The 22,274-nt window shown below is 44.8% G+C and overlaps 2 protein-coding genes, 1 long non-coding RNA gene and 1 pseudogene across 7 annotated transcripts in view; 2 read left to right on the top strand and 2 right to left on the bottom strand.

The window, feature by feature from the left end:
• SMARCAL1 (SNF2 related chromatin remodeling annealing helicase 1) overlaps positions 1-2,982 on the top strand; it is a 54,647-nt gene extending 51,665 nt beyond the window's left edge. For all 4 annotated transcript variants that reach the window (XM_086719583.1, XM_086719584.1, XM_086719582.1 and 1 more), the window contains one exon: positions 2,700-2,982. In XM_086719583.1, the coding sequence (XP_086575709.1) occupies positions 2,700-2,918 (219 nt within the window). In that variant the 3' untranslated portion in view covers positions 2,919-2,982. The remainder of the gene's footprint in view (positions 1-2,699) is intronic.
• LOC147578667 (uncharacterized) lies at positions 2,221-12,709 on the bottom strand. Of its 2 annotated transcripts, none has more exons than XR_015255540.1 (2): positions 12,461-12,709; positions 2,221-3,347 (listed from the first exon to the last, which is right to left on the bottom strand). It is a non-coding gene; the product is annotated as an uncharacterized LOC147578667 (long non-coding RNA). The 2 variants fall into 2 exon arrangements; XR_015255541.1 differs by lacking the exon at positions 2,221-3,347 and adding an exon at positions 11,461-11,648.
• RPL37A (ribosomal protein L37a) lies at positions 12,613-15,554 on the top strand. The gene is made up of 4 exons (XM_025934770.2): positions 12,613-12,736; positions 13,115-13,243; positions 13,780-13,862; positions 15,431-15,554. The coding sequence occupies exons 1-4, from the start codon at positions 12,734-12,736 to the stop codon at positions 15,492-15,494; spliced, it is 279 nt and encodes a 92-aa protein (XP_025790555.1). The 5' UTR covers positions 12,613-12,733; the 3' UTR covers positions 15,495-15,554.
• Positions 15,555-17,682: 2,128 nt separating this feature from the next.
• On the bottom strand, positions 17,683-17,914 carry LOC112866905 (ATP synthase F(0) complex subunit j, mitochondrial pseudogene; annotated as a pseudogene).
• Positions 17,915-22,274: the final 4,360 nt, after the last annotated feature.

The raw sequence follows: 22,274 nt of genomic DNA on the forward strand, positions 1-22,274 counted from the left end.
CCTCGGTGTCCTCTCCTTCTCATGGAACTGCCCAGAATCAGAAGGGGAGTTAAATCAGCAAAATCTTTGAGTGACATGAAGACCAGAGAGTCTGAGGATTTGATCTTTCATTTACATTCATTTAGCAACTAAAGGCTTCCTTTCAAATGTAATTATTGAGATAAATAATACTCAGATCATTTTTTCCTTTTTTTTTTTTTGAGAGAGAGGGGGCACAAGTGAGTGAGGGGCAGAGAGAGAGGGAGAGGAGGAGAATCCCACGAGAGACAGTAAGAGCGAGAGAGAGGGAGAGAGAGAGAAGCGGGCTCACCTGAAGCAGGACTTGAACTCGTAAACCCCGAGATCATGACCTGTGCTTAAGTCAGATGCTTAACCAGACTGAGCCACCCAGGTGCCCCACAGAGATCATATTTTTAAACGTAGAGTGTAAATTATCCTTATAGATAGAAACAGTTAATAAGCTAATTTTAAAACAACCTTAGTTTTGGGGTGCCTGGGTGGCTGAGTTGGTTAAGCATCCGACTTTGGCTCAGGTCATAATCTCACTGTAAGTGGGTTCAAGCCCCGTATCGGGCTCTGTGCTGTCAGCTCAGAGCCAGGGGCCTGCTTCAGATTCTGTGTCTCTTTCTCTTTGTCCCTCCCCTGCTCACACTTTTTCTCTCTCAAAAATAAATTAAAAATCATTAAAAAATAATAAGTTGAAAATTTCAAACACCTAATTTAAAAACAAATAAGACAAACTTACTTCTGAGCTTTTTAAAGAACTCTCGAATTCAGTTGGATGGTAAATATTTTAACAGAGCCTTGGTTATCATATGCCCTTTGAAAAGAAGGAGGCTTATTTTTAAAGGATTCTGAATCGGTGCAAATGAATTTATTTAGAACTCATTTATCATACTGCCCTTACCGTCACTTACTCTGAATTAATGAAGAATTTCTGCCTATGGTACAAGTGCGAGATAATATAAATGCAGTTTATCAATATTTGTTTTGATTGATAATTATATCTATTTTTTTAATTAAAAGAGGGCTGAAAATTTCATCAACTAGTAGGAAAAGAAGACGTTGCCTCCTAGTAGGAGGTGAAAGCAAAAGAGTTTATGTCTTGCTGAGATAGCCTGCCTTCCGAGAGGGGAAGTGGAATACTAATCTGATCTTGGAACTTCCTTCCATTAATCATGCATGCTCCGAATTAGCTCACGGTCTTGCCACCATCATAATCAAATGCAGGTTAACAGTTGTTTTACTTGGAACAGGCTGCCTTGTGGGGCAGCATTTCTTTGACCTTGCAGTTCCTTCAGACAGAGGCCGATGAGACTGTTTCTGGAGGAAGACACGTGGATCACGTGAGGCTGACCTTAATGACCTTTAATATCACTCCTCCTGGGGAAGGCTGGGGTCCTGAAAGGCAAGGGAATGTTGGATGCAGGTTGATTGGATAATCTGGAGCTCTTTGATCAGGTTTCAAGGACTTAGCGTCACCAGTGCCGAGGGCTTTTTGGTAAGGAACAGTGAGGAAATAGAGGCCAGCTAGGTTGAGACCTGATTAGAAAGGGGCTGAAAAACCAGGGAAGCTACTTTAGCATCAGTGAGGTAGACACGGGGACCCCAGGATGTGACAAGAAGATCCTGTTCAAGGACAGCCTGGGGCAGAAGTCAGCCTGGCAGAGACCTGCCAGGGATTGAAATGGGAAGAGGCCTACAGGGGAGCCATTGCAAATCCGTACAGGTGCCCAGTGCCATGGTCTGAGTGAAGGGTGTGCCTGTGGAGCATCACGGAGGGAACAGACAGGAGAGGCAGACTGGCTGCCAGTTTGACGTAGGACATTCATGGTTGGGACACCCTGGTGATCGCAAGCCAGGGAGATGAGAAAAATGGTGGAGAACCATGAAAACTGGGCTTTTCGGAAAGAGCTGCTGGTGGGAGGATGTAGGATTGAGAGGAGAGATGGTTTTGGTTTAAACAGCTTTAGTTTAATGGGACCGTGATGTCCGCGGAGATCCTGAAAATGTCCCTCTGGATGGAAACACGGTCAGGGTCAGGAATTCACACTTGCGAGAGGACAGCAGAGGGGTAACAGCCAGCCCGTCGCTGTTGTCGCGAGCCTGTCGCTGTGGTTGTAACTGCCGGGCATGACGTGACACCATGTCGTTGCCGACTGCGTACCCGTGGAGTTGGTGGGCGTATGAAACAAGTGTGGGAATCTGCTCATCGGTGTGTCAAGTATGTGTCTGTTTTATTAATCACTCTGAAAATTAGGGGTAAGCCGTGGCTGAGCACACTACTTTGGCATTGAATTACAACTTAACTATTAGCCCTTGGTGGAGAACGGCTTTGCGGGAAGTGAGAGCTTGGGAGCAATTTCAATACCCATTTGGAAAGCTAGAAGGCAGAAAACGTTTCCAACAAATATTATAGTTTGAGAGTGCGTTCTTCAGTTGCTCTCACACCGTTTCTTCCTTTTCCTTCTTTCCTTTTTTTTTTCTTTTCCTTTACCCCACGAGTAGCAGAGAAGAAAAGATGTCAGGTGGTAAGGCCACCTGGGGCTGCACCGGCCATCGTGCGGCACTGGACGACGTAAAACGTGCAGCCCCCACCTCTGTGTCTCCCTCCCAGAGGAGGGGGTGGTGGCGGGGGTGGGGGCAGTGCTGGAGCCCGCACTCTTCTGCTCATCGCTTGTTTCCTCTCTCTGATGAAGGACCCAAAGCAGCAGCAGATCTACGACTTCTTCCAGAAGTCCTTTGAGGAAGACGGAAGTGACAGGGAGCTCCTGGAGGCTGCAGAATCCTTTGACCCTGGAAGTGGTTTCCAGGACCTGGGAGGCATGCTGGACGAAAGCACGTTGACGGACAGCCCCCTGAAGAAAAGGAGATTTGAATTTTTTGATAATTTTGACAGCTTTACCTCTCCCCTGTAAGGGGGGGGGGGGAAGGCATTTAAAAATCATGGAGTTCATTAAAATAAAGTGTTTTGTTTTTAAAGCTTGCGTTCCTCTTGACATAACAGCAGTGCTGGCGTCTGTCTTCAACCCAGCGCGTGACCAGGCCAACGGTCAGCATTTTCTTTCTGGCCTTTCTGTGTGGATCTGCTTGGGTCTTAAGCTTGGCTTTTCTGGCTGAGAAATAGAGACAGCAGACTGTAGTTGTGATACTTCATGTTCTTTGAGTAACGAGCCGTGTCCCACACAACCCCTGAAATCTGGATTTTTAAATGTATCGATTCACCAAGTGTTTATAGAGCACCTACTATGTGCCCGGCAGCGTTCTAGGTGCCAGCAATAACTCACCAAACGAAAGTTCGTGTCTTTGCAGAGATGATACCACAGGAGGGGTAATAGTTCTACATCCTACAAAGAAAAGTAAGGAGGTAAGAGCAGAGAGCAGGAGTTGACAAGCTTTTTCTGTAAATAGATAGTGAATAGTTCTGGCTTTATGGGCCAGGTTGTCTCCGTTGGAATGACTCACCTGTGCTGCTCTAGGTCAGAACAACCAGAGGTAATCCAGAAACAAGTGATTATGCCTTTCTTCCAGTAAAACTTTGTCATGGGCACTGAAATTTGAATTCATATGGTTTTCATATGTCATGAATTATTCTTTTTATTTAAGTTTACTTATTTTGAGAGAGAAAGAAAGCACAAGTGGGGAAGGGGCAGAGAGAGAGAGAGAAAGAACTCCAAGCAGACTCTTCACTGTCAGTGTGGACCCCCACTTGGGGCTCGATCCCACGAACCATGAGATCATGACCTGAGCTGAAATCGGATGCTTAACCAACTGAGCCACCCAGGCACCCCATGAATTATTATTCTTTTGATTTATTTTTAGCCATTTAAAAACATGAAAAGATGTGCTTAGCCCACAGGCCATACGAAAGCAGGCGGTGGGCCGGACTTGGCCCTCGGAGCAGTTTGCTAACTCCTAGTCTAGAGATGCACAACCCAGTAGAAATATAACACAAGCCACAGACATGATTATAATTATCTGAAAGTGTTTTAAAAAATAAGGAAGGATCAAATTAGTAATATTTTCTTTAACTTGATATATTTGAAGTATTGTCAGTTCACCATTTATAATCACTATTAAAAACTTACTGAGAGGGGCGCCTGGGTGGCTTAGTCGGTTGAACGTCCGACTTCGGCTCAGGTCATGATCTCGCGGTCTGTGAGTTCGAGCCCCGCGTCAGGCTCTGTGCTGACAGCTCAGAGCCTGGAGCCTGCTTTGGATTCTGTGTCTCCTTCTCTGTCTACCCATCCCCCGCTTGTGCTCTGTCTCTTAAAAATAAATGTAAAAAAAAAATTTAAAAAAAACCTTAACTGAGAAACTTTCTATTACCTTTTTTTCTTTTTTTTGTAATGCTCAGTCTTCAAGGCTGGGTGTGTATTTGACACCATCCCAGTCTGGACTGGCCACGTTTCAAGTGCTCATTTCCAGCGGACTTGGGGCTGGTATCTCCTGTGTTGGGCAGCACAGGGTTAGAAAGTGGTGAGGGGTCTCACGTGGCCAGAGTAATAGGTGATGTCAGTGTAGAGACAGACAGAGGCCAGTGATGTGGAGCCCCTGTGTCGGGTAAGAAACGGGATTTAATTTTGAACGTGAAACCACTGACTGGTTTTGAGCAGGGATAGGAGGTGATCTGATTATGTTTTTAAAAGATCCCTCCAGTTTGTGGATAGAAAATCGCTGAGGAAGAGCGGGCAACGGAAGAGTTTGAGAGGAGGCTGGTGGACTGTGGCGGCCGACGCGGGGTGTGTCGCGCAGAGCAGAGGAGTGAAGGAAGCGAGAAGTGCTTGGGTTGGACACATTTTGACTGTAGAGCTGAAAGAATTTGAGCTGGATTGACGGACAGGCATTGGAGGAAGGAGGAGTCAGTACTTAGACTTAGGATTTTGCCTGTGCAAAGCTGTTGTGCCACTGACGGAGATAAAGATGGGGAAGGGTAGGCCGGGGTGGGGGGGCAGGGCAAAGTCAAGGGTTTGGTCATGGACTTGTTGAGTTTGAGATGGAGACGCCTTCCAGGAGGGAAGCTTGCTGCCCAGCTCCAAGGAGCACGACTAGCCTGCACCTGGCCACAGCTTCCGATTGGTGCTGGTCCACAGAAAGCCACTTTGTCTGAGCTTACACCCTTCCTAGGGCACCCAGCATCGGTGACTGAACAAGGTGGGCATGAACACTGGGCCCCTTGGACATCTCTGGTTAGTAGTATTCGCTGCAGAACTGCCCACTGGGCACTGGGCTGTCTGAGGCTCCAGTTCATCTCCTTCTGGCCACACTGTTTCCTCCCCTTCCTTTCACAGACACTGATCTCTAATAAATACGCTGTACCCCAAACTCTGTGTGTTCCTGGAAAACGCAACTTGGGGCAAGATCCAAGTGGTGATGTTCCGTAGGCTGTAGGATTTGAGTCTCCAGCAGAGGAAAGTTACAACAAGAGCTGTGAATTCTGCCCTCACCAGATTTAGTAGTGTTTATTATAGTCTTGGGGCTGGATGAGACCACCAAGCAGGTAAGGTGGCTTCAGGAAAAAAGATCTGACTGACTCCAGAGCACTCCAACATTTAGGGTTGGGAAGAAGATAAAGGAGACCAAGCAGCAAAGAGGGGGACAAAGAAAATGGGTGTCCAGGAAGGGATTTTAAAAAGCGTTTAAGTGGCACCTGGGGGGCTCAGTCGGTGAAGCATCTGACTTCGGCTCAGGTCACGATCTCACCGTTCGTGAGTTTGAGCCCCACCTCAGGCTCTCCACTGTCAGCACAGAGCCCTCTTCGGATCCTTTGTCCCCACCTCCCACTAGCCCCCCACCACCCCCACTCTCTACCCCTCCCCAGCTTGTGCTCTGTCTCTCTCAAATAAACAAACTTTTTTTTTTTTAAGTGTTTCAGGAGTGGCCGGGTGGTTCAGTTGGTTGAACGTCCAACCTCGGCTCAGGTTATGATCTCACAGTTCGTGGGTTTGAGCCCCATGTCTGGCTTTGTGCTGATAGTGCAGAGCCTGCTTTGGATTCTCTGTCTCCATTTCTCTCTGCCCTCCCCAACCCCTGTACACGCTCTCGCTCGCTTGCTCTTTCTCTCTCAAAAAAATAAATAAATATTAAGAAAAAGTGCTTCAAAAAGGAAGGAGTTGGGGCTTTAATCAGTATTACTGAAGGACAGTGGGCCAGATTTAAGTGAAGTTTAGAGTTAGCCCAATTTTCTTAGCAGCAATGCCAGATGCCTAAGGTGTTCCAGCTTGATTGTGCGTGCATTTGTTCATTGGACTTGGATGGTTTTTGCTTCTGTGCTGTTGGCTAGGGGCCAGGCGCTGGGCCGAACACGACACGTTTTGACACAGTGAACCCCATCTTGGAGGAAGGTAGTTATATTTTCATTGTGCAGATGCAGAAACCGAGCCAAGGAGTCCCAGCTAGGGAGTGGCAGGGCAGTACCCCTCCCCCCCACCGCCCCCCCCCCCGCCAGCCCACCCCCTCCAGAGCCCACCCTAGGACAGGGGCCCGGCTCATACAGCCGTAGCCTCAGTGGTGCTCTGGCGGGTCTGTGAGCAGTTTACCGAGTGGCTCCCTTCCTGAGGGGCTCAGCCCTGGCTGTGAACCTGAGCTGGCCTCTCTGTGGGTTCCCAGCTAACTCTGCTCAAACTAGAAACTGGAATGCACCACTTTCTTGTGCCTTTCAACCCCTTTCCTGGGCTTCTAGACAGCTCCAATTGAGAGAGGGAGCTCTGAGAGCTGCCCAAGCCCCTTCACTGCTGTCCAGGGGCAGTCAGGCATACTGACCTGTCAGTACCATCGGGACCGTGGGGCCATATCCCGTGTAAGGCTCTGGCCTTGGGAAATAATGGGGAGGATACTGACTTTCTGCCTTCCTCGGTCAAACCTGGCATTTGATGACTGAGCCTCCTATTAATTATTGTGTTGATCTCTGGCTGTGAGCTTCTCTGCCGGGTCAGAGCTCCTCAGGAAATCCAGCCCGAACATCTGTGTCTAAGGGGCCTGAGTTGCTTCTCCCGTCTTTCTGAGGACTGTGGAGATTAGCTGCATTCCGCCGGCTTCTCCTGCCATGAAGAGCCCTGTGGTGGTGCCACATCTCCACAGATAATTAGGCCTTTGGTTTCCTCCTTACTTCCTGAAACAAGAACGACCCAGTGTTATCTAGAGAAATCCAGAGTCAGAGGCCTGAGAGAGGATGCTTGTCCGGGCTCTCATCTAGGCCACTTGAAGTGGTCTTTTACTATCTCACTTCCAGCTCTCTGTTTTATTTTTAAATTTTGTTAGCTGTACCAATTTTTCTATAATAATGACAGTGACCTGTTGGAAGCTTACAGAGGATAAGTATTGGGTCCATCTAAAGTTTACTCTAACTTTGTCCCAAATATCTATATCTATATCTGTATCTATATCTATATCTATATCTATATATCTATATATGTGTATATATACATATACAGATACACATATACATATATAGATATAGATATATGTATATATATATGCAGTGTTGTTTAGAATTCCTGAGCATTGTTAAATTAATAAATCCCTGTTTTGTTCACCTCGTGGCCTGGTGGCCCTCGAGATGCTGCAAAAGGTGTCCGAGCAATGCCTGCTATTGGGAAGGTTTGCCCTTGGTCCTTACAACTTGGTGTGCATGTTTGAAACCACCATTTCTCCATCGTCTTAACAAATATGGCCTGTTGAGCCTCCATTAGAAGCCCCTAGTTAAATCTCCGTTTCAGCCGCTCTGCAGAAGAACTGTCTCTGAGATGCCCCTGAGGCCCTCCAAAGCAAATTCTATTGACACCATGAAGCCTGTATATTCTAAGTTATACCATCCCAAAGGTGCCTCTAAACTTTGTTGAGGACAGTTCAGCCATTACTGTGTGGTTCAGAAAAGACACTTAGACTTACTCATGGAGACTGGATGCCTTTGGGTTCAAGGAAGGATTTCCACACTAATTCCTTTTCCTCCTTTGCTTCACAGCTCAGTCCAAACACACCTGCCACCATCCACTGTTGTTTTCTGGAAATGTCAGCTGTAATAAAAAAATCTGGGCCCATCTCATCCCACTTCCTACCCCTGCCATCGGTGGTGCCCTCAGGGCCCCCTAGGCCCCCTGGGTTAGGCTCTGCCTCCCCTCACCAGGGCCATTATTCCCTGAGTGACCCTGGTTAATTTCTGCCTCCAGGCTGGCATCAGGAAGACTAGAGGGAGCGAGGGATCCTGTGAGCCTTGATCCATTTGTATTTGAATTATTGGGTCTTTTCCTTCTTGGCTTCCCACGGAGCTTTTTCTAGGTCAGAGGGAGAGCTAAGAAACCCAGCTGGCGGCGCCTTCCCCTCACCGCTGACTCTTAGGTTTTGCCTTGTCTGTGCATTCTTGTCTATTGGAATCCTGAACCTTTCTGAAGCTCTTTTTAGGTGACATTTAAACTGTAAGAGGGAGGAGCATCTGGCTGGCTCAGTCGATTAAGTGTCCTACTCTTGATCTCGGCTCAGGTCATGATCTCACGGTTCATGAGTTCAAGCCCCACGATGGGCTCTGGGCTGACAGTGCAGAGCCTGTTTGGGGTTCTCTCCCTCGCTCTCAAAATAAAAGCAACTTTAAACTATAAAAGGGATGGAAAGAGGTCCAACCTTATTTCCTAGCCTATCCTCTCACTTCTTACCAACACAGGATTACAAAGTTAAAAACAAATGGCACGGAAGCTTAAAGAGAGTTTGTTGGAGTACTCTCTCATACCTAGGTGTTATTTTGGTTTTGTGTTTTCCTGTGAGGTCCCAGTGAAGGAAATGGATTCCTAATCCAGCAGAAAACACCGAGAAGCCTGTGAGTCACAGTATTTGGGATATTATGACAGCCAACAGTTACTTGGTTTTACAACACCCTCTGCCCCCACATTCTCCCCCCCCCCCATTCACATGATTTATTGAGTGCCACGGACTCTTCCTCTTTCTTCTTAATCCCCCCCTTTTGGGGTGAAATATACACAAAAGAGCTCGTAAAATAAATTCACAGCTTAACAAAATATTACAAAATAAACCCTCATGTAACCATAACCCCAAGGTTGTGAATACAGTATGTTCTAGAAGCTTTATTTATTTATTTATTTTGCTCTTAATGCTTAGATCTACAATCCAATTGCAGTTTATTTTTGTACAGGGAGCAAGGTAAGGTCGGGATTAATTTTTTTCCACATGAATATGCAGTTTCTCGGTGTCATATTTTGCTTCTAAGTTTATGTATTTATTTTGAGAGAGAGAGAGCCCACGAGCAGGGCAGGGGCAGAGAGAGAGGGAGAGAGACAATCCCAAGCAGGCTCCGCACCGTGAGCCCTGACGCAGAGCTCAAACTCATGAACCGTGGAGGTCATGACCTGTGGAGGTCATGACCCAAGCAGAAACCAAGAGTCAGACGCTTAACCAACTGAGCCAGTCAGACGCCCCTCAAAATCACTTATTGAAAAGACTGTCCCTTCATTCAGTGTCTGCACTGCCTTTTCACTGTTATAAATTTGATATAAAAATTAATCTAAAAATATGTAAGTAAAAAAATGAAAGCCCTCCACTCTCCTTCCTCCTATTCCTAGCCCTACTTCCTACAGGTAGTAACCAATATAAACAATTTGGGATAGAGCCTTTGGTAATTTATTCCCTATGCATATATGAATATACATAGAATTGTTTTCACAAAAATTGTATCAAACATTTCGTACTAAAAATGGCTCATTTCACATAATATATTTGGCCACTGTTTCATACTGATTGACCTTATCTCTTTAAAAGGCGCCAAGTAACTCCCATCCTGATGGATGCATTACCTGTGTCAACGCCCCGTGAAATGTCCATTTAAAACAAAAAACAAACAACTAGGGGTGCCGGGCTGGCTCAGTCGTGGAGCATGCAACTCTTGATCTTAAGGTTGTGAGTTTGAGCCCCATATTGAGTGTAGAGATTACTTTAAAAATTAAAAAAAAAAAAAAAAGCAAACAACTAGGATGATGTTTGTGGAAAGAAGAGAGGAGGGAATGAATCCACATGCTGAATCCATTTTGGACACCTGGTTCTTTTTAGGTGTTAAGGACTTGACCTTGGCAGGGCTCACCTTCCCCTTGCTGAATCCCCTGCCTGGTGTAGAGGTTGACCCACAGGGCTCTTGACATTGTGTGCAGAATTGTATCTTGTCCGTGGCCACCAGGCACTTCAGTGAAGGGCAAGCAAGAGCTCTTTAGACACGAAGTGAAGGAACAGCGTGGAGCCTGGGACTCCAGGATAAACCCTTCTGGTCTCCAGCATGAGATAAACTGGGGATGATGCTTGAACCCCAGATTTCTTTCAAGAATAAAAGGTTCCATATGCCCCAAAGAGAACTGGTTGGCTCAACGGCTAAAAGAACTCTCCTCTAGAGGCAACTTTTAACTTCCTTTTCTAAAGGCCAGAGTGAATTTTGATTGTTCCTGAGGAGCAGGGGTGACTCAGCAGAGATTTTTACTGAGACTTTTATGGGTACATATTAATCTCTACACCTGATGGTCGTCTGAGGGGAATGGAGATTTATTAGCCCACAGATAAGACAAATTGAGACTTTGTGCACAGTTCTCTGAAGCCACTTAGACCTAATTTCACGACAGCCTTATTTGTACACCCTCAAGCTTGCTATTTAAAGAGAGTTGTTCAGTTTTAACAAAATTGCTCTGGGCATGAACAATTTCCTCCTACTATGGAGTGTCTCATTTTCAGCCACTCTATCGCATTCTTACTCATGCATTCTGTCTTCTCTTGCTCTCTCTCAGACCCCCTGAAGGCCAGAGTCTAGGCAGCTACACAGGGGATGGCGTGGGAAGATGGTCAGTTTGCTAAATGATGATCTGAACTAAGCTGTCGAGCCAGCCCGGGAGGGTTCACCTCAGTGTGGGCCGCTCCCGGGCAAGGCTGGCCCTGCTTATACCTTACCCAGGGCCAGCCTGCAGGCACAGACAGGAAGAGACAGACCATTGCAGTGTTTGTTTCTCAACCCTTCTTCCACCAGTCCCATTTGATTGCACCACTAGGAATGTATTTTTGCTTTAATTTATAGTTTTCTAGAAGCAGGGCATAGTTTTGGTGGAGGTTTCCAGAAATCATCCCCCAAATGCAGTGCATTTCTCTCCTGAGGGAGGAGAGGCTTGCTCCCTCAGCCCCTCAAGATTCTTCCACCTAAAGGGGTAGAGGGTACATGGAGCCTGTGGTGGAACGGGGAGATTTTGAGCACATCCTATTCCCCCAGTGGGTCTCAGGTAGCAGTAGCCATGACTAGAATAGTTTCATTGTGCCCAAGCTAAAAAAAAAAAAAAAAAAAAAAAAAAAAACTTAAGGAAAAAAGAGATGCGCATATTTTTAAGGGAAAGTAGAAAGCAGATGTTGTTGACCCCTGAACAGAAAATAGGATTGAAAAAGCAGCCAAGGAAACAGCTTGAAGCTTGTGATATAGTAGACAGAACATTGATCTGGAAGTCTTTTATTGGCCAAGTCATATGACCTCTCTGGGCCTCAGTGTCCAGTTTGGAGATCATCAAGTCCAGTACCTCATTGTAGAGTTGGTCACTGCTGAGAGGCAGGGAGGTGGTTCTCCAGGCCATGTAGGGACTGTGGCTAACCAAAAGTGTCATCCCACAAGGTAGTCGCAGAGTCTGGTTTGGACCAAGTGCCAGAGACCTAATTACAAGTTAAGTACATTTTCTGTTATGAGTTTTCAGTGCACTAAATATTATGACTTGGAGTGATACATGCTAATAATTAAGAGAACTGACTGGAGGATCAGGCAGACCTGGATTTGAGTTCTAGTGTCACTGCCTATTGCTATGTGACCTTGGGCAAGTTACTTAACTTCTCTGAATCTTAGTTTCTTCACCTGGAATAATAATAGTAATAGTTACAACTGTATAGTGTTTGGTATGTGGTAGGCACTGTGGCAAACACTTTTCATGCATTTAATTCACTGACTCTTCACAACAACTTCTAAGGTAGGTATTATAATTATCCAGATGGTACACTTGAAGAAACTGACGAAGAAAAAGCAAAATAATTTGTCAAGAGTTCTCACAAGGGTTAAGTAGCAGAGTCCTGCTTTGAACCCAGACCTATGTATCTAACCATTACACAAGATATCCTCTCTTTATCCTAATGCAGAAAACGACTGTTCTGATTTCAAAAGGATCATAGGAAAAACCTCCTTCAGAGCTATCGTCAGTTTGCAATTTTATGACTGGTGAATGTGGTCCCATGACCATCTCCTGGCTGGGCTGAAATTCTGAGAATGGAGTCTCGTTATTTCCCATTTTGCCAGCCACCTGCACGGGGCCCGCGATTTTTAGAAGGTATAACGCAGAAAGCAGTAAGACTTGGAATCATAAGCTTTAAGCACTTCTGTAAGCCAAATGCCAGCGAGCAAGTCACTTAAAATCGGAACCTTCCCTTGTCCGTACAATGGAGGAAATCGTACCTGCCTTGCAGAACTTTGTAACATACGTGTAAGATAACGTGGATGTGTGAAGCGTGCTTCGTTTGTTGCCACAATCTGCGAATCAGAGCAACCCTGGCGGCGAGAAGACGTCTTGCCACACTCCCCGGGAGGCTTCCGGGGCGAGGAAACCTCCGGAGCATAGAGTTCAGTTCCTAGCTGGGCCTCCCATTCGCCACTTCCGCCCGCTCGCCTAAAACCGCGCTTGCGCAGTGAGTCTCTTCCTCTCTGGGCTCGGGCCTAGTGTGCGGCGACATGGTGAGTGTTGGTGCCGCTGAGGCCTGGAGTTCTATCCGCCCGCATCTGACCTTTTCTTGGTTTCTTCGCTCTAGCTCGGCCTCTGCTTACCCGCCCTGCCCCGCGTCGTCCTTGGCTTCCGTGCCTTCGCCGGCCCGCTGGGACGCCGACCGGGGCGGAGGGGCGGGGGCGACTTGGTGGCGCCTGGCCTCTCCGGGCCGGGTTAACAGAGTGCCGTGGGAGCATCGGGCCCGCTCTGGGCCCTGGTTTTGCAGGGATGGAATGAGGGGGAGCTAGGTCACAGGCGGAGGCTGGGTGGTTGGAGGAAAGGGGTTTGGCGGGGGCAAGGTCTCCGTCCCGGGTCCTAATATGGTTGGTTTCTCTCTCAATTCCTAATAGGCTAAACGCACCAAGAAGGTCGGAATTGTCGGTAAATACGGGACCCGTTATGGTGCCTCCCTCAGGAAAATGGTGAAGAAGATTGAAATAAGCCAGCACGCCAAGTACACTTGCTCCTTTTGTGGCAAGGTAAGGCGGTCGGTGTATGCTGGGGGGAGGGAGGGGAAGGCTTTCTTCCGAAGTGAGCCCTCTCGTGAAGGAAGTTTGTAAACCGTGTGCCGATTCTGAGTTGCTGAGCAGTTAGATTTGCGCATGCTGACGTTTGCTGATCAGTTACGGGACGTTAGGGTATTGTTGATACCTGTGGATTTTGCAAAATGCTTTTTGAGAACCAAAGGGTAAAACTTGACACGGAGCCCCAGCCCACTCCAGACCTGCGTTGGGGGAAATGATTGTGTCCGTTTTGTCTATTGGGGTTCCGTAAAATTTTGTGGAGTGCGGAAGTACTGTTTTGGGAGGAGATGGAGGGGGTCTGTCACATCACTGGCCATAAGGCACCATGAGAAATGCAAATTTTGAATTAGAGGATTTAAGGGTATTAGAAACACACGTAATCTCATAACAGTGCATCAGCTTGGATTTCCTAATGTAAATCAGACACCTGGATGTGTGCGAGATAAAAGACTTGTCATTGGTTCACAGGGAAAATTGATTCTGTTTTACAGACCAAGATGAAAAGACGAGCTGTGGGGATCTGGCATTGTGGTTCCTGCATGAAAACGGTAGCGGGTGGTGCCTGGACCTACAAGTGAGTCCATTTCTTTGTGGCATTTGCAAGTGTGTGGGTCACGGCAGAATTCAGGTTTGAGGCCGAATGGGCTAGTTTTAACTCTCTAGGAGACTGAGAAAGTGAGCGTGCTTTTGTGTCTTCCACGACTCCTTGAGAGCTGTGGTTTATTATGTTCAGTTATTTAAGGTATAGAAACAAAACTACTGAAATAAAGTCTGACTTTAGAATTGTATAGGGTCCTAAGGGTCCTCACTGAGCGCTATGATACTGTAAGCCCATTAGCAAGACTGGGTGCATACTGAAGCTTGACTTGTAATGCGAGCTGTTTTTATAAAAATTAGGTCACTTAGCTCGTCACTGTATCTGGAATCACGAGGCCTCCTGCACCACTACGCCTTTGCCGTCCTAAACAGAATTGGCTGGACCCTGACAAGTGCCCCGTGATACTGCTGAGATATATCTGTCTGTGCTGGTTATTGATTGAATGGATTCGAGTTAATCCATTTCTGGGAATTGAAGCCGCCATCGAAGGCCTCTAATCTTGGAATGCATTGCCTTCCCTGAAGGCTGATGTGTTCTTCCTTTAACCAGTACGTAGACGCGAGATGTCAATACACTAGCCGCCTACATATAAAATGATAAGACTGGTGTGGTTGAGGAACCGATTTTTTTTTTTAATGTTTATTTCTGAGAGAGAGAGAGAGAGAGAGACAGATTCCGAAGCAGGCTTCAGGCTCAGCTGTCAGCTCAGAGCCCTATGGAGGGCTTGAACCCACAAACCGCGAGATCATGACCTGAGCCGAAGTCGGACGGTCAACTGACTGAGCCACCCAGGCGCCCCAAAGAATTGAAGTTTTAACTTTATGTTGATTTAAAACAATGGTGTGTGGGTGCATAGGTAGCTCAGTCAGTTAAGCTTCTGACTCTTGATCTCAGGGTTGTTGACTTCAAGCCCTGCGCTGGGCGTGGAGCTTACTTAAAAAATGAAAAGCAAAAATTGCAAAATTGCAGCAGTGTAAAATACTGAAAAGTGTTGAAATGATAGTTTTTATATATGTGTCTTGTGGGGATTTTATGAGGGCAAGAAGGAAAGTGGAGACTAGGGTGCTGTCTTGGTTGTGATGATATAGTTCCTGTGCCCACCGTATGTGATGGTTATGGGTTTTCCAGATAAAGTTCCTGAATCTTTAGGTGTAACTTTTGTAGTCATTTTAATAGCTGCCTTTCCAAAATATACTTTATTCTATTCTACCTATTTTGACATTGTTTTCTTGATATTTCTAATGTATTATACCATCTTAACAGTTTATTAGTTTCTTCTGGCATTCTGTCCATTCCCTTTTACTGAGTTTAGGTCAGCCTCTTGCAACCATTCATTCCTCCCTGTTCCTTTTTTGTGCTGCTTGATAAATGAGATGCATGAAATTAAATTGCCTGTCTAATCCTGCAAGAGCCTGAAGACAAGACTCATTGTTCAAGGATGCCATCGTCGTTAAGATTGAACTGTTAAAAGGCAGGATTTACTCATATGCCATTTCACATGTTAGTGTAGCTGTGTTGGAACCAACTTCTGTTTTTCTTTCCAGCACCACTTCTGCTGTCACAGTAAAGTCGGCCATCAGAAGACTGAAGGAGTTGAAAGACCAGTAGAAGCTTCACCATTTGAAACATTGCTAGCCTATAATAAATGGGTTAATTTATATAACAAAATTACTTTGGTGTATTGTTAAATTTATTAATTAGATGTTCCAATTAGTGTTGCATTAATTTTGCTTTCTCAGAAGACTTGGAAATTAAAAATCCTAATTTTCTTGGAAAAGGGTGCTGAGGTGGGTTATCATCATAGCGCATTTTTCTGTAGTCAGATGACATGTGACAAAAATATGAGCCTTAGAGATTAGGTATGCATCTTCGCTTTCTATGCGTGTATCCTTGCCAGTTCAACTTCTTTGAGGTACATTAGTTCAAGTTGTGCAGACTTTTGTGTTTAGATCAGTTCTTTTGTTTTGTTTTGTTTCTAAAGATAGGATGGTATGTATTGCCTCCTGACTTCTGGGTGTTTTGTCTTACCACACATTGTATCAGCATCTGCAGAAAATAACACGGAACAATTTTAGAGCAAATTTTGCAAAATTCCACACCATTCTCCATTTTTCAGTTTGCATAGAGGATTGACAGGATTGAAGCACTCAAGCTGATCCAGATGGTCTGTCTCACTAATAAACAATGAAGTTCCATAGAGGAATTCAAGAGTTGTGAATAGGTCATGGTTATGATGTAACCTTTTTTCCCCTTTACTCGAGAATTATGTAGTTCTCTGCCAGTTTTGCCAGTTTGCCTTTTCTCAGCCCTGTCTAAGCTGCCATGTGTGGTAAGGATTCCTTTGCCTCCTAATAGGTATGTCTGTGTACACTTCAAAGACTGATTCTTTGGGAACCCAAATCTGATGTGATAAAAATACGGATTCCCTCTGTCCTTGGACAGAGTACAAATCTTTGTGGATCTTCATGGACTGCCCTTAACTCTCTTTGGCACATTACTAAATATCTTAAGTTCTCTGTAACACCTGTGCACAGATTTTTTTCCCTCCACTTCAGCATTGGCTCTGGCACGAATGTTACCTCGGCAATAATGCACTTGTGTCAAGCCCCTGTTAGACCCATAGCGCTAACTATAGGTTTGTGTTACTGTTGCCCCCAACAGTTTTGTTCAGTATTGTATCCCCGGTACCTAGTATAATTTCTTGCACGTAGCAGGCTTAAGTATTTGATGAGTAAATGTGTGGCTCTCATTTTTGTGACAATGGTGCCTATAACTGAGGTGATTTTGTATTCTGAAACGGAGTACTCTGGGCCAGTACAGATAGGACCAAGATTGATAAATGAGGATTTTTAGACCTCCTGGAAACGTTTGGCACAGGTCTTCAGAATCCCCTGATTTTGCATCGTAGGGAGTTGAACAAACGTGAGGTGCCTGGGGTTAATAGGCACCATACTCAGCCAAATTGCTCGGGTAGTTATGTGATCTAGGTTACTTAACCTGTGCTTCAGTTTCCTGAACAACTCCTGGTAGCAGAATGGAGTAGGTGATGGGAGCTCGGGCTGCTGATTCAGGATCTCATTTGAAGACTTTCTGTGTTGTTACTTTGGGAATTTGGATGTGATTCTGGACGTAATAGAGAACCATTAGAATTTTGTAAGCAGTGAGGTAATGTTTAACATTTGTCAGGCTTGAGTAGTCTTAGGTACTGTGTATCATTTAATCCCACGACAACTTTAGGAAAAGTAGGTAATATCCCCATTTACACATGAGAAAGTTACGTAACTTGTAAATGGTGGAGCTGGGATTTGAACACTCGCTTTGCTGGCTACAGAGTTGATAATCCTGGAACTTTTTTATTACTTTTAACATGGTTTTTATGATAGTTGAAGAGTAGATTGGGGACATAGAGGCCAGTTAGGAGGCTGTTGAAATAGTATATATTTTGTGGATAAGGAAATAGTTTGATAAGGTTACAGTAGGTGGCGGAGGTAGGGCTGAAAATTAGGTTTCTGACTTCTTAGTCCATGTTTTTCCCACTTGATTACACTGGCTTATGAGCTCAAAAGTATGTTTCTTCTTAATCTGCCTCTTCATAGATTAAAGATCTCCACCTTCATTTTACTCTTAACAGAGCATCTCTACTCCCTGGCTCTCTTTCAGAACTTTTGATCTATGGGTTTGTACCTCACATTATTGCATTGATTCACGCCACGAAATGACACCTCTGTGTACAAGTGCACGATGTCCGCGAACATACAGCGATGCTCCATGTTCCCATCTAGCAGCTTGCTGAAACTTACAACCAGACTGACACTGCATCTGGTGTATACTCCAAGTAAACCGGTAAATGATTACCGTGAGCAGGGGCAGGACTGGACGCTTCCAGAGCTTTACTTCTTTTATCAGCAATCCTGATTTTATATATGATGAGGCCCATCACCCCCATACCTAACTATGTCTCCTGGTAAATTTGGGTATAGTAGGACGTCTTGAGTGACCCAAACGTTTTTCATAAGGCTTTGAAACATCTCAGCGCAGGACCCCCAGTCCGGGCTGCCCCAATATGCAAGAACTGATTTCAAGTCGTTAGCCTGCATCAGGATGTAAAGGTGAATAAGGCAGGTGTTCCTCACTAAACTTACAGGCTAACTCGTATCGTAAATATTTTTGTGTTCTGTGATAAATGCACAGGTAGCCAGAAAGCCAAAATAGCACATCTAATTGAAAGTTTTGTTTTGGGCTTACAGATGAGGGATGGGAACTACTTAAGAATAGGCCTAGAGACCAAATCCTGGGGCTGAGATCTGGGGCTGAGAACAGATTTTAGGAGGGCCCAGCTACGATTGGGAATAATATCAGCAGCAGTTTTGAAATGTAGAAACCAGAACCTAGCTGTCCATACAAAGTTAGAAGTTTTTCCGTATTTACAGTCTTAGGAAAACCAAAAGCCATTTTGTAGTTGATAGCACTTAGGGCCAAAACTGAAAACAGGGCAGGGAAACTGATTTATGTGTTCTGGGATGTATCAGTCAAAACAAGTTGGGTCAAATGCATGTGCCATGGTCAACCCTGTAGGTCAGAGAGCCCTGAGAGCAGTGTCAGGACGGGGGGTAGTACGCCTGACACGGGGAAGACCCACAGATATTCTTGTGGTTCAGCCAATGCAGAAGCTGGGAGGGAGGGGGGGCGGTGGTTAGTTAGAGGGTGGAGACCATTAAATCAGCGTGTATTAACCATTCCCTGAAATAGGGAAGAGACCGGATTGCCAGTGACCCTGCTCACTAGCAGGGGTGAAACAACGTGCCTCATTACACTTAAAACTTATTGGTGTGGAAAACCAAGAGTGTTTCAAAGTTACATGTAGTGAGTACATGTCTGTGTGCATATGTGTATGGCAATTCCAGTCAAAGTGAATTTTTCTAAAGAGCTCTACAAAATGTTTCTAAATTTTATTTGGAAACAACTAGAAAGGCTAAAAAGAAGAAAGTCCATATAGCTTAGTGGTTAAGAACATGGACTAGGGTCAGAAGTAGTTTATATTTCTTATTAGGTAGTGACCTTAGGCAAGTTTACCCCTTTTTTGAACTTGTTTCCTCATCTGTAAAATCGATCTAATGGCATTTCCTTCAAACAACAAATGAGGTAATTTTGGTTCCAGATACTGTCCATGTTAAGGTCCAGGAACCCAGGGTAGGTGGGGCCCCAGATCTTGGAGAGGAGTCCTTGGGACACTGGTGCTATTTGAGTGAGGGTGTCAGGGCAGAGGCCAGAGGGAAACTGCCTGTGTTAGAAGAGTTAAGATGTGAGGTTCAGGCCGAGGAATCTCTTCTTTTTTTAAAAAAAAATTTTTAGTTTATTTATTTTTGAGAGAGAAAGCACGAGCAGGGGAGGAACAGAGAGAGGGAGACACAGAATCGGAAGCAGGCTCCAGGCCCTGAGCTGTCAGCACAGAGCCCGATGCGGGGCTCGAACCCACAAACTGTGAAATCATAACCTGAGCTGAAGTCAGATGCTCAACCAACTGAGCCACCCAGGCGCCCCTGAGGAATCTCTTCTAATGTCCAGTTTTGGTTCAGGAGGAAAGAGGGGACTAAAACAAGACCTTTGAAAATAGGAAGCCAGTGTCACACTGTGTGCGTGCACGTATGCCCCTGTGATGTGTACATGGCCACGTGACATGCCAGTAATATGGAGCACTCTTATGGTTAAATTTTTGGAGGCTCTTGTGATATTCTCTGTAGGGGGAGGGTTTATTTTGCTCTTTTGTCTTCAATCCACATATGGTGTCCCTGTGAACTTGTCATGGTTTAAGTTGTAGCACATTTGTGATAAGTTTCCAGCAATATCTTTTCCAGGTGCTTTCCATGGGTATTTTAGTCTAATTGTAGATGACTTAGTCACTTGTCAGCTTACTCCAGCCTGTGGGGAAAACAAGTTCAGGAGTGACTGCATTTGCGTAAGAACCATAAAAGGATTGCCCCAACCACTGTGGGAAAAGGGATGGACAACCGATAGAGTAAATGGAACCAGTCAACTCTCTTCAGAGGGTTTGAGTCAAATGATACAGGAGCTGAGTTAACACTAAGGCAAAGCACTAAGCTTCTAGAAAAGTTCATGGGCTCCCTGCTGTCAGGATCACGGGGCTGCCCCAATTCCCACTTGTTTCAGCTAGAGTTCTTTAGATGTGTGCATCCAGACTGACTCAGGCTAATGGAAGCAGAAGAGAGATTACTGGAGGATAATAGAGTGCGTCAGGATAGAAGAAAAAGGCCCAAGTTTGTAAGGGAAAGAAACCAGGGCATCTTTTCTTCAGTTATCAATGGGAGATGCTGAGAAACCATCCCTTTAAGGAGTCCCCTGTGGGAGGATCAGATCTGTGTTTTGTCTTTTTGACAGTATTTAGGAGTGAAAAACCTGAAGAAAGCATCTAATTGGCCTAATTGGGGTTATATTTCCATCCCCTAGCACCTTAGTAGACAGTCTCACCAAGACCACACAACAGCAAAACTCCAAAAGGGAATCAGATTGGCTATAATTTTAGGAGGGAAGGTGTCTTTAACATCAAACTTCAATTGTCATTTGAATTGTGTTCCTCCTAAACCATCTAATTTGAAAGTAACATTGGAATTCTGTCTTTCAAACCACCTTGCAAATCACAACTCCTGGAAGAGCACTACAACATTGGCCACCGTCAGAGAAGGAGCTTTTGGAGGTCCGATGATAGATCATGTCTTGGATTGAGTGGTCAGTGGGTAATGGAATGATGACTCCATTCTGTGGTTTTTACCCCCTTCTCAGGATGTAGTATGGGACTAGATAGACTTAGTAAACGGTGAAGTCTTTTCAACTGTCCCTTGGCCAGTGGAGGAAGGGCTATTAGGTTTGGAAATTGTCAAATGCTATAAACCTTTAGAAATTTTGCTTTCTCCCTGCCCTCAACACATAACACCAAGATAGTAAAATAAAGAATCCCCGGGGAATCACAGATTAATGTTACCACCAAACAACTGAAATTGTCACAAGCAATGGTCTCATTATCATAACCAATTTCAGTTATGATTCTGAATGCAGTTCTATATTGGAGAAAATCAACATGTCTGGCCCTGACATACTGCTGTTAACCTAGCTGATGTTTTCCCATCATGCCTATCAGCAATGTAATCAAAATTAGTTTGCCATCATGTTACATGGATGGCAGTATACTTTTATTGTTTTACTTCAGAGTTATCAAGTCACATGTTCTCTGTCCTAATCCTGCAGAATCTTGATCATGTTGATCCATTACACTAATGACACAATAATTGGACTGAGAGGTCAGGATGTACTGTGATCCTTATATGGCTTAGAAGACATGTATATAGTGATGTAGGTCATCTTTGGAATAGTTTCTGAAGTGATAGACAAATTGTTTCTGAAGTGATAGACAAATTTCTTCGCCTTAGACATCCCCAACTGAGAGGGGCATAATGTTGGATCTCTTTGGATTTCAGAGGCAAAACACGTTTAGATGTGCTTCTCTGTCCCGTTTGTGGAGCATCCTGTAAGGCTATCGGTTTTGAGAGAGAGTGGAGAAAGAAAGGACTTTGGGGCAGGTCCACGTCACTTTGTTACTTAGTCTATGACCTATCAAATTCGAATAGACTGGAAGTATCAGTGGAAGAGATGTTTTATGATGCTCCAAAAGAAGAATCATAGTACACTGGAGGTTTGGGATTAGTGACTTCTGTTAACATCAATTATCCATTTGAAAGGTGTCTCTTGTTTGCTAGTGGGCCCTGGCAGAATGCCTGAAAATACATCATAGATAATTCTGTGCAACTGAAACTACCCATTATAAACTTGATGTTTACATAGATACAGATATAGAGATATAGATATAGATCCAGAGATAGATATAGATATAGATATAGATATAGATATAGATATAGATATAGATATAGATATAGATATAGATATAGATATAGATATAGATATAGATAGAATCAGCTGTGTGCAGTAGCGTTCTATTCTCAAATGGAATCTTTGGATTTGCTAGGTCATAGAGACTAAGCAGAACAATTTGGGCCACAACTTAAACCTGTTCCAGAGTCTTTTCTTTCTCCAGGCAGTGGGCTTAGACAATGGCCAGCTAGTCAGAGAGGTGGGAAGAACAGGAATCAAAGATTGGTGACAAGGATGTTAGTTAAAGGTAAAGATATGCTGATAGAATTTTTAGAATGAATAGAGTTGATGATGTTTTATCCCATGTAAATGCCCACCAGAAAATATCTACTATGCATATTGCTCTCACTAGCTAGATAAATAAGAACGCTTTCTGTGGTTGTCTGTCATCTGTTTTCCCCAGCCACTACCTTGGTGCTTGTTCAGTAGGCACCGGAACAAAACAAT

Source organism: Puma concolor, chromosome C1 (genome assembly GCF_028749965.1).
Source record: "Puma concolor isolate L17-30 chromosome C1, mPumCon1.1.hap2, whole genome shotgun sequence".
In the NCBI taxonomy this organism is placed as follows: Eukaryota; Metazoa; Chordata; class Mammalia; order Carnivora; family Felidae; genus Puma; species Puma concolor.